The sequence below is a fragment of the Protomyctophum parallelum genome, assembly GCF_964188405.1.
Source record: "Protomyctophum parallelum genome assembly, chromosome: 2".
Lineage (NCBI taxonomy): Eukaryota > Metazoa > Chordata > Actinopteri > Myctophiformes > Myctophidae > Protomyctophum > Protomyctophum parallelum.
This window is the reverse complement of record NC_139699.1, coordinates 25,120,086-25,133,092: the sequence shown is the minus strand read 5'-3', so window position 1 is coordinate 25,133,092 and position 13,007 is coordinate 25,120,086. Positions and strand designations below refer to the sequence as shown.

Sequence of the window (13,007 nt, the reverse complement as noted above, 5' to 3'; positions counted from 1 at the left end):
CATCCAACCATCTATCCATCTGTCTTTCATCCAGGGTTCCAGAGTCAGTGGGTTACCAGTGAAAGGTTCTCCTCCCCCATGGCTGGTCAGTATCTTTACTTATTAACACTTTAAGACCTCTACAAATGTCTTCTAAATCCTAACAGTTTTCTGGAAAACGTATGCTGCTATAGGCTATTCGTGGTGCTCAAACCATTTCATTTCAAGGAGCTCCAAAATCATGTCAAAGTATAACATATGGCTGAAAATAACACAGATGCTTTCCCGGTTTTAATGGGTTAAACCACAGTAGAAGTCCACACTCTTTGACCCTTTATTAACTGTAGTTAAAGAGGCACTATGTAACTTTTATAATTAATGAAATGCCATTTTGTCCAATCTTTGTATGTTAGAGTATGTTAATACAATACAACTTTGTTGGGGTGGTTGTATTTGGTCTCTCTAGTCTCTGCTCTTCTATTGAGACATTTAGATCATGTCAAAGGTGACGATGTTTCAACTAGACACAGGATTATTCTGACACACATTTTGACCTGATGTTCAAGATTCAATTTATCCCCTGCAGGAGCAAGAGCAGGCAAGTTCTACTATCTCAATGGAAAAGAATTCAGCACTTGCATAGGAAACCAGGTTCAGATCAGGGGTAGAAGAGGAAAGGTACATTTTGCAGAGTGTGTAGAGTCTGCACCGTCTGGTTTCCAGGCTACTGCCCCTTAATATTAAAACACATTTTTAAACATTGACCATATGTTTTGACGAAAACATATTGATCAAAGTACTGTATGTAAAACGGTTGTAAAAAATATATAATTTTGGATGTGTATTTTCAAGGCCCAAATTTGCACCGCAGTAAGCTATAAAGCAGGTGTGTGCTGCTGTGCTTATGTGTTGTAACCTACCCCCCCCCCCCCCCCCCCTTCAACCTACACAGCAAAAAAGTTATATATATATGACCCCATTTTACACCCCCCCCCCCCCCCACACACACACACACACACACTCTCACTTGTCTTTGTTTATCTGCCAAGGCTGACCAAAGTGCTGAACAAAGATTAAAACAACAGAACAAAGCAATATAAAGCAACGATACAAAAAGGCAGGGAACATGAACGAGACAATAAAATATAAAACAAGAGCATACTAGGCATACTAAGAGCACTAGGCATGTGAATCTCGTCTCATCTCACGATTCGATACGCATCTCGATGCACTGCCAGCGATACGATACATTAGAGATACATGGAATCCCCTGGCGATACGATGCGATACGATTCTCCCTCTTCCCGATGCGATGCGATAACCATTTAGTTCAAATCAATGCGATACGATGCGATTCACCCCTCTACCGATACGATGCGATTTGATGGCGATTCATCACAATAGAAAGGATTTATATTAAAGCTCTATTAATTTCCCAAAACATGTAAAAATGCATTACATTTAAATTCAAAGCAATTTATTGTTTTACTGTAGGTTAGTATTATAGCTCTGCATCTCAAACAACCCAACTTATAGAATTCTGTAAGTAAACAAAGGGTCTGCTCTCTGCTGGTTATTGTGGAATTGTTAGATTACTAATAATCATAGGCTATAGTATAATTATTATATCTCAAAGGTCAATTTGAGGTTTTGAGTATAGAGGGTTCAAGAGATTAAAATGTAATAGCCTATCGTTCATCAATTAATGTTACCAACATTAAAAAAAGAAAAGAAAAGAAAAGAAACAAATAAACAAAACAACAATTACAGGTCACACTTGTAGTGCTGTCAAACAAGTCTATGATCTAGTTTAATCTGCAACAGTTTTATAATATAATTGCCTATGTATAGTGGGGGTCCCTACTTGATCTCTCACTCTCAGCTAAGTGGTCCTTGGCTTGACCTGAAAAACATTGAAGACCCTGGCCTGCATGTATTATTAACGTTGTAAATACATAGCAGATGTACAAGCTCACAACGCGTCTCATCCACTCCCCGCTGTGAGCTTGTGGATCTGCAATTTAGGCGTGCGACACCGTCTTGCTGCAGAATATAAATAAGGCTTCTATCCCAGAGAACAGCAGGGGAAAGCTGGACAGTGGAAAGTTGTAAACGACTTTAAACGCAAGCAGTACTACTACACCCTGCTGTGGCGTTGTTGTGACTGCTTTCTTTAATTACAAATTGATGATGATCGCAACGCAGATTTGCGTCGGATAATCAGCAAGCACAGCTGTGGAGTGTGGATCATTACCAGCAGTCCAGCACGCAGCGCTACAGTGAAAAGTCAACTGATCGACGGACAAAGCTACTCGGACAGCTATTTTATAAAGCTAAAGAGTAAAGGTGGTGCTTCTTGTTTTATGCGTGGGGCTCACTTCTGTTAGTCGCGGGTGCTCTTTATAGTCTGAGTCTGTTTGTTGTCTCAACGTGTCTACTCTGACTGCACCGTCGTACGGTAGCTTCTGTTCACTGACTGTGTGTGCTGCGAGAGACCGTTTTGTTTTCTTCCTTTTCTGATGGTACGTTCAATGCGCCTCGGAAACACAGGATAGGGTGAAATTTACCATGAAAAAACGGTGCAACCACAGATTTTACCGATGCAAGCACTCCGCGAATGATGCATCGAGATTTCACCCGTCAATTTTACCGATACACAGTGAATGAACCGATTCACTCGCATCGCGCACGTCATAATCGATGAATCGATACGTATCGATTATTTTCCACATGCCTAATTAGCACAGAGCAGAATATCGGAAGACAGAGAGCTCAGGTGCAATTAAAAGCAAGGGAGAACAGATGAGTTTTGAGTAGGGATTTAAAATCCCCAATCGAGTGGGCAGGTCTAATGGGGAGGGCCAGCATGTTTCAGAGCCTGGGGCCTGGGGGCCGCGAAAGCACGGTCACCCCTGCTCCTCTTGCTAGTTGTAAGCTCAACCAGCAGCAGCTTGTTCGCAGACCTTAAAGCTCTTGGTGGGACTTAGGGCACATTATTGTCATTCATTATTATTACTTGCGCAAGCAGAGCGCGCAAGTAATAGTTTCGCCCGGTCCGTATGCACCGTCTCAGACAACCCGCCACTTTTGATGCGTATGCAAATAAAACAGCAAATTGTGCCTGATTTGCTGGGACCAGATAGATTACATACATGACCATATTTCTTACGTCATCATTGAGAGCTAGTCATACATATACTATATATATGTAATTTGTAAAATAAAATAGCAAATTGTGCCTGATTTGCTGGGACCAGAGTACATGGTGTGTATATGTATAACTAGCTCTCAATGATGACGTAAGAAATATGTAGATTAAAGGACCCAATGCCAGAGTGTAATTGGTCTTCGATTGTGACGTAATGACAATATGTTTTAGTGTTGGGAGGATTAAAGGTAATGTTCCTGTGTATACATGTATGTAACCTGGTCCCAGCAAATCAGGCACAATTTGCTGTTTTATTTGCATACACATCAAAAGTGGCGGGTTGCGCACTAGTTGGCCATTTATGGCCTACTAGTGTGCAACAAGCAAGTATGCACTCGACAGAGTGCAGTTCTAGTTATTATGTTGTGTTAGCAATTTGCGTACTTTAATACCACTGCAGTTGGCTGCTTGTACTGTACCTGTGTTAGTAGTGACAAATAATCCTTCATGATTCCTGACACTGTTGCAGTCAAATTAACACTCAGTATTTTTCTGTGTGGTGCCTTATACGCACGTAGTCCAACATAGTTCTGCTTGTGAACGTGCCTGTGACAACTGCTGTTGTAGCTTGTTTCTTTTTATAGACTATGCTACCGTACGTCTTCAGTGTGGCTAATGAGTGCACGGCACAGTCATTTTTTATATGCAGTATATTTATGCAACATAAGTATTTAATTTGATGGTCTTCTCTCGCTCCGCCTCACCTCTAGATTAAATGATGCAGACAAAAGACAACATGACTGAACAGAATCTTCTGAACACCCTTGGGTGTTGTTCTTGTCAAATTAAGACCATTCAACCAGGGCTGCACAATGTACCCAATTGGCCTGAATATAATGGAAATATTCTAAAAAACGGGGTCGTATTATAATCGGGGACTAAACTATTTGACATTCAACAAATCCCAGACAAATGAGTCTTGAAAAATGGGGGTTGTCTTATAATCAGAGTCGTCTTATATTCGGCACAATACGGTACTGTATCATACATATTGAATTTCCCAATACAGTATCTACAGTGCAAGAAACTGTAATATTTTAACATGCCTAATGTGGCAGGGATCTAGATTTCACATAAACTAATACTATTATTGAACTGTTCCTAGAGTAGACAATTGTCTCTAGAACAGACCGGCTATTCTTGAGTAAAGAAGTTGACTATACTGTAGGAAGTTGATTTGACCACCTAACCCCTACAGTATTTTATTAAAAAATGCAAAAAAAAAGCAAGAGAATCTAACAAACAAATAAATAAAGCTAAAATGTATCTACATGTTTAGATATAGGTCAACATGTTGAATTGTTTGAGTTTTCTAAATCTAAACTATTTGAGCTATTTTTGACAATTCCTTAACATTTTTGATAATAACATGCCCAAAACCTAGGTGGCCAGGTTGAACGTGGTTTTAATCAGCACACAGTGTTTGTTGCATACAACAATGACCAACCAGCCTTGTCCTGTTGGCGAGGTTGAGAATGAACATTCTAAAGGGCCTTGCAAACGGGGAGCGATAAAACACTCCTACAGTATAGTTCATTTTCAATGAGACCTGTGTTTTTGCTCGGAGAAGTCGCGGTACGACAACGCAAGCGTATTTACGTGAACGCGGTCCCTCCATGACAATAACGCCGAGACAGCTTGTTTATTTTTGGACCACAAACACTTATATGAAAGAATTTTAGATGAGCCCATGTTATTCTCCATGGAGAAATTACTTCCGTGAACCAGGGGAATCGAAGGGATGAGCGAGTTACGTCAGGACTTCGGTGCTCTATACAGAACGACTAACGTTTCGACCTTGCGGACTTCATCAGAGTCATAGAGGTGGCAGCATTTGGGCATGTCTTTAAGTACAGGCTGGGCTATCAATGAGCCAATGACAAAAGGCCATGTTACATGTAATAACCATTTACTATCAGTTAAACAGTTCAGAGTGTGGCTATGGAAAAAACGCTGTTGAACAGTAAATTAAATAAAGTAAACAGTGATTCAACCATATAAAAGCCATAAATATTTAAAAGATTATTTAGGAACAACAGTGCACATACATAATTAAGGGCCTTGTGGCCAAATATGTAGAAAAAGGAAAATACAGTGGCTCAACAAAAACATTACAATAAGACCGCAAGGTCAAAACGTTAGTCGTTCTGTATACTTAGCACCTAATAAAAGGCTATAAATGTCCGTGCTGCTCCAGTGTCCTCTCCTCCTTCTGCAACTTATGTCCTTATACCTGTGAAGCACCGGATTAGCTGTTCCAGGCTTGAGGCGCGTTGGTAGACTCCCTTTGGCCCTAAATGTTGATTTTACCACTGGCTATTGAAAGATTTAGACAAGCAGAATGAAAGGTTATATCTAGACTTGAGATTTGCTCCTCAAGAAACTATTTCAGCATCTATTATAACAAGTGAGAAGTTGTACCCAACACATGGCAAGAAACCCAAAGCCACAACAGCTACGTCGCTATTGCAACACCCACAACACCATCTTACACACTACACTCACACACACTCACACGGCAGTGACGTCACACACTTACCCTTCGCAGTCCGCCAAACCATGGTCATTGCACTGCCTTCCACACTCACGCGGCAATGCATTTGTTTACTACAAACATTATCGCCCCAAGCACCCACACCCCCGGAACACTAACCACTGTTGCCCCAACAGGCCCAGAAACAAGGCCTTTCGCACAAATTCGCCAGGTCTATGCAAGTGAGCACAAATTACATGTGAGAAAATTCATTCACAAGCCCACAAATGCCATTCAAATGCCATTCAACACACACTACGACTCGCTTACAATTCACGAACCTGGCAACTACTACCCCGTCTTTTAACACTAGGAAGTCTGAGCAGCCGTTCTGACCGAATTTGAAATTTCAACGTTTATTTTCTTAGCCCATGGAGTCCAGAGAAAGTTCCCCTTGCATGACTTTGTCTAAATATTCGGTTGAAATCATCTCTGTTTTTTTTTCCATTTGAAACATTTTGTAAATATGATTTTAGGCATATATCTCTTACTCAGTCTGACTATAATCGGCCCAATCGACCGCCGTCACCCTTTCTCCCCCTCTCGTCTTTTGTTTGCGCTGCTTGATAATGGTGTTAATGGTGATTCCCCGACATTTCCTTTTCACTTGATATCGTTTCGTAGAGAGCGCCTACACAACCGATTTATATACCAAATGAAAGCCCCAATTCCATAGTTTACATGGTATTTTGATTTTTTTTAAATGAGCAAAAAATGAGCGAGTTATGGTGGTTATGGTGGTAGGGGTGGAGAAAAAAAAAGAACACACAAACAGACAGCTGGAGATGGCATTGTTGTTGTTGTTGTTCAAGCCTGCATTCCATGTCCAACGAATTAAATCATATACGTTTGGCTGGTTAATTAACTTGGAATTTGTTTATTATTTTGATAAGATAATAGGAATATGAATACAATGATTATTATCATTGTTATTATTATTATTATTATTATTGAATGCTCGGTTAGACTCGACCCGACATTTACTTTCCATGAAGCGAGAACGCTTGCCGATGCGCGATACAAAATAAAAAGTGTTTGAATAATTCCAACCAGATAGACCTCCCGAACCGCTAAATGTTTTGTCAGTCAAAAGAACAGTTCTTTCTGCAAGCGACGTGGAACTTATGTAGGCATGCTGCTGTGGATTAATTTGTTCTGGCATATAGGCTCAATATCGCCAGCTCTTTGTCAGTCAAAAGAGTTCAGCCTGTCCGTCCTTCTTTATCTGTAAACTTTTTCTCTCTCTCTCCCTCTCAGGGAAGCATGCAAATGTTCATGAATTCAATAACTGCACGATGTTATAAACAGCAGCTGAGCTGGTGTTTCTCCTCAACATGCAGTGCATTTCACGTGTGGAGTTTATTTTTTGTATCACCAGGCTGCAGGCTTTCTATTTAGTGTGCAAGGCTTACATCCGGTAAGCCACTGTATGCGCTGACTTCCATACACAACACATACACGAACCGTATCCTCTCCTCACCGGATGTTGAATTCACAGTGCTAACGGCCGTATTATGAACGATGTTAATACAATTATGTCATGTTTACATGCCTAGTCAAGCAGTCTGTACATCGCGTGGGGTCACATATATTAATTACATCGATAACACACAAGAAAAGACAAGTGATCTTGCTCTTTTGGAAGGAAAAAAATAACAACAAAAGGCAGCAACGTGACACTCTTCCATGGCTATGTTGCAATATAGTACTAACGGGCAACGGCAAAATATATATTTTTCACATGTATTATTAGTTTTATACATTTTAGGAGTGAAAACATGTGTTAAGAAACATATTATGATTTAATTCGTTGGAAATGGGATGCAGGCTTGAACAATGTCTTCTCCAGCTGGAGAGGGACGTGTGGGGGAGAGAGTGGCCAATCAAATCGCACCAAAAACACGGTCCCCCTGACCGTTCAGCCGACTGAGTAGTAGTGATTTTTTTTCAGACTTCGTAGTGTTAATTGGCTACTAGCTCTCAGCCACCCCCCCTGTGCTGATTCTGAATCATCTGATCTCCGAGTCTCCCTGTCCGCAGGAGAAGAGAAGGAGAGGAATTGTTGCCTCACGATTTTGCTTATTCCTTCTAAATCTCTGTATATAAAATATAAATCACTCAGCGAATCTCTTAGTTACATCAACATTGTTCTTCGACAGTAGTTGGTTTGTGCCTAAGTATTTACTATTACACAGATCGCATTGGCTATTTCGCCTGCTAGCCATACTGCCGAGTACTTTTGCTTGCGCACACACACACACACACACACGCACACGCACGCCTGGCTTGCACACACACACACACACACACACACACACACACACACACACACACACACACACAGGAATAGCCATGCAGGCTATACACGGCGCCAGCGAGACAGGACGTTATAATCTTGAGTTTCATTAAATAACTGTCTTTCTCCGCACACGCACACAACATTATTCAAGTGAAATGCGTAACGGCAATATTGGGCTAATATAGGCTACCAATACAGGACGTTATAATCTTCAGTTTCATTAAATAACTCTGTCTTTCTCCGAACGCGCACGTGCGCACACAACATTATTCAAGTGAAATGCGTAACACCAATATTGGGCTAATATAGGCTACCAATATGTGGGTAGCCTACAGGGATTTACCGACGGAATGAATATATATATATAATCATCTATACCAGGGCTGCCCACACTTTTTTTTACTTGAGAGCTACTTTCAAAACGACCAGCTCATATACCCACCAAATAAAACTATCATCCCATTGCTGAAAATAGTTACAAAATGTAATTGAGGCTACATACAGTGGTGTCCCCTTCGTCTGTACCAGGCTGACTTCTATAGGTTTTGAAAGGTACCTTTCTTTTTCTTTTCTTTTTTTATTTACCCAGGGAAGTAGCTGAGCACAGGTGCTCATTTTCAGCAACGCCCTGCACATCGAAACCACACACACACACACACACACACACACACACACACACACGTGTGTTTTTTTCACCCACTGTGTAATACAATAAATGGACGGTAGGTGGCAGTAGTACAGAGGCCAGAGCAACTATAAGACAAACGCACATGGAATGGGAAATTGAGGGGGGGAAATGGAAATGGTAGGGTTTTTATTTTTGGTATTTGACTTTGCTACTGATGATTGTACGCAACAACAACTATTGCATTGTGTGTTTGAGCTGACAGGCCCTTTTTTATGTCAATCAATCAAGTCATCTCAGGTCATCTCAAGCGGCAGATGCAAAAATAGTTTTTTATATTAAAATTATATATATTTTTAGGGCCATGTCATGTGGTCTACCTGCAAAGCCTTTGTGATCTATACTGGTAGATCGTGATCTACCTTTTGGGCACCGCTTAACGTCAGATCAGGGCTTTTGTCGGCCAGCGCCAGAAATGCTCCCCGACAGCATAATCGGAGCAAATACCGGGCAGTGTGTACGAGCCATAACGTGTTGACTACACTACACTACACTAATAAGGACACATAATAATAACTAATAACCCATCCTTTACTACATGTGGAGTCAACTCCCGCAATTTCCTTCTTCCCATAGTGCGCGCCAACGTAACTCTGGGACGAGCGGCCCGTCAGGGCCGCGAAATTCTAATGGATAAAAAGCATAAAAGCAAATAGTCAACTGACAAAGTCTTGACTAAGACCAAACTGATTGATTAATACATTATTCGACTATGAGGGGAACAGACACTTGAACGCACTCTATAGGACAGACAGTTTGGTACTGGTTGTAGTAGTAGTAATTCATTATTCTCTGTAGAGCAGTATTGAGGGGACATCTTGTAAATGTCGCTGATTTAGTGTGTTGTTTGCTGTCTGTCCCGTCTGCAGCTGGATGTGAAGTATTTATGTCCTCTGCTGCTAGCGTATGAAGACGGGATTAACGAGAAAGACTCTCTTCTAAAAGATGCTGAGGTAAGGCTACTGTATGTGTAACTGCACAAAAGTGTGCACCTGTGTCTGTTCTGTGCTCTGTGTAATTATGAATGTGAATGCTGTTGTGTGCCTTTTCCAATTGTAATTCAGTGAATTTTGTGTGAATTTTAATAGGGTATTTCTAAAGGAATCATTTGTGGAATGTTGTGAATTGTTGAATGAGTATCTTGTCGTAGCCCAGATTCTTTTTTCAAGAGCACATACTGTAGAAAGAGTATAGGCTAATGAAAACATACAGTGTGGAGGGGGACACTAGAACATTACATTTGGGTAAATAATTGCATTTGGTGTCTCACTGTGAGGTGTCTCACTGTGAGGTGTCTCACTGCGCCCCTCACTTCACACGGGTGTGATTTTCTATGTAAATCACTTGACATTGCCTTTGTGTGTATAAAATGTCTAGCCTTGGCTTTATTGTTGGATTGGCTTCCATTTGCCAATGAAAATGATGTATTATGGTCCATTAGGACGGAGGAACACTCAGCTACCAGCCAATCACAGCTATTAAATGTTTAGTGTTTATTCCAGTCATCCAATTAGACTGAGATATGGGGTGTTGTGTTTGGAGAACAGACAGCTTGTACTCACAGAAAGACAGCATTTTATAATACAGAATATCTGCTATTGTCAGTCTGGAACAAGAGTGACATAATTATAGGGGCAAAATACAACCCCAGAAATTTCAAATTGCAAGTGGGCCACAGAAGTCTACTTTTTTCTTAGTTTTATACTATTTGAAATAGTTTAACTTAAATAAATTATTGCATGATGGAAATCATAGATGACCTACAGTATGCCATAGATACCTAACGTCACAGGCCGGTCACATGAAGTCCGAGATCCACATTGGATCCATGCCATACCCATATAGATCTTGAGATCCACATGATTCAACTTCTTCTGTTTACTACATTTTTCAGGGGCGCTAGTCGATTTTCGTCTTACAGAAAAATGAAATGAGAAATGAGAATTTACATCATAATTATGTAGATCAAATTGGCTATTTTTGTCCTACACAAAGTTATTTAAATTAAATTAAATTCCCATTGTGATATATGGTCATGCCTCATGACATCACGTGCCCATATGGGAATGCCCATGTATGGAGATCCCTGATGTCATGGATATTGGCCAGCAACTCTACATCTGACCTCAAACCCTTAGATCTCCATATATGGAGCTGAGTTGACCTGTTCTGACATTCCATACTGTATGTTGATCCTTCCCCATCCATCCTTCCTCTTCGATGTCTCCCTTTTGACTGATACTTGTCCATTCAAACTCTATACTGGCCCGCCCCAAAGTTATTAGTACAGCCACGCCTGGCAGCCGGCGAAGACTGGAGCTCTCAACAGGCCCGGAAATTAAGGACCAGCCCTACCTGGGCCCTCATCAAACCCTGTACACTGAAGACACTGCCCCGTTGCCACCCTTAGATCTCCATGAAACTGACCTGTTCTGACATTCCATATGTTGATCTGACCTCATCAAACCCTGTACACTCAAGTCACGCTCCATATATGTCCAGTACAGAATTCCTTCCATATGTCGATCTGACCCCCATGCCAAAGCGCCAGAGCTCGTCTGCCGTCACCCAGGCGGATGCGTGCACGTGACCTCGCCCTTTAGGGCGTCTTACTGGTAATCGTTTTAACCCGGTCGATGCCAAATTTTGCACAAACACTCCCTAGATGCCAACGATGAACCTCAGCCCCAAAATTTCCAGAACGGCCTGTTATAGCGCCACAAGGAGGCCGACTTTTGTAAAACACATTTTTGGATATTACTCCTCCAGATTCTGTCCAAAAATCCCGCAAATCGTTACACAGTATCTCTATAGTCATGTGTTCAAGACAAAAAAATGCAGCGTGTAATTTACGTGAAATCTTTCACTGACTTTCCTACTAGGCTGAGGAATATATCCCACCCTTTTCACATTGGCCTGTTATAGCGCCACCAACAGGTGGAGCAAAATGCCTCAAATCATCCAATTGCCATCCAAGGCGTAAGAAGAAATGGCACCCTTTTCACATTGGCCTATTATAGTGCCACCAGGAGGCCACAACCTAACCTGCCCTGTTGGAGACCTGTGCCCTGAGGGGCACTTTATCTAGTTTATTAATGTCATCATCCCTTTAACCATTAGGATCATGGTCGTATCGTATGTGATTGGAAGATGTACAGTATGAGTATGGACTCGCATTGACTTCATGACTCTCATGATGTGGGCTCATTTCCTGTTCTTGTTTCTTGTTCATTTCAGGAGGAGATGAGGAAGTTATGTGTCCGCGTGGACGAGGTTGTCACAGAAAACCAGAAGTTTCACGAACAGCTGACAGACACTGGAGTAGTCAGCCATAAAGACTGGTGAGGCTATATTGTTTGTGTTCGTGCATGTTGTCATGTGTGTGCATTTGTGTGTGTATCCGTCTATCAGTGCATATCACCTGTCTATCACTAGGGATGTCCCGATCACGTTTTTTTGCTCCCGATCCGATTCCAATCAATAGATTTTGAGACATACCGATCTTTCCCGATCCGATCTTTATACTTTTATATAACACTTATGCCATATCACAATAGCAAATATCCTAATGTATGTCACTCTAGTCTAGTCTGTTGTGTTGCCTTTCAATTATTGAAAGGCAAAATGTGACTATACTTTTATTAGAATGACTGTCAGTGTGAGAGTGCGAGTGCATGCGTGCATGCATGAATTTCAATCTGCAAGAAATGTGCTCCGTTAAATGAACTTGACGACCCCCTTCGTTTCTCATCCAGGCATGAGCTAAAGGAGCAGGCTGCCCTGGTCCTCCAGGAGAACCAGGTTCTGATAGAACAGTTGGAGCTGCAGCATGTCAAGACTAAAGAAACGCACAACAAACATCATAATGAAGGTACTGTCTCAGACAGACAGACAGACTGACTGACAGGCAGCCACAACATACATCACACTGAAGGTCCCTGGTACACAGACTTGAGAGACAGACAGACAACTATGGCTTATACAGCTAATGGTTTTCAAACTTTTATTTTTAAGGCCAAATGTTTTTAATGCCAAATGTCATGCAAACCTGTGAACAAAAATAGCCAATATACAATAATGTGTATAATTAATTATAATAATAATACATAATCATAAATCATTATAATGTGTAGTTGTCACAAATTCCCGAGGCACACCTGGACTTGTCAGACTTAACAGATTATGTGAGAGAAACAAGCAAACAGATACAGATCTACGAAAACGAGCTCCAAAGAAGCGACTAGTCTCAGTACCGTTGTCCGCCACTAGGCACAAGCACAGCACGCACTGCGAGTGTGCGTAA

General features: G+C 41.3%; 1 protein-coding gene across 1 annotated transcript in view; it reads left to right on the top strand.

Annotated features, from left to right (window-relative positions):
* cep89 (centrosomal protein 89) overlaps positions 1–13,007 on the top strand; it is a 116,504-nt gene that overhangs the window by 25,667 nt on the left and 77,830 nt on the right. Inside the window, exons 11-14 of the mRNA XM_083760042.1 lie at positions 35–85; positions 9,574–9,657; positions 11,942–12,045; positions 12,460–12,575. Of these exons, the coding sequence (XP_083616168.1) occupies positions 35–85; positions 9,574–9,657; positions 11,942–12,045; positions 12,460–12,575 (355 nt within the window). The remainder of the gene's footprint in view (positions 1–34; positions 86–9,573; positions 9,658–11,941; positions 12,046–12,459; positions 12,576–13,007) is intronic.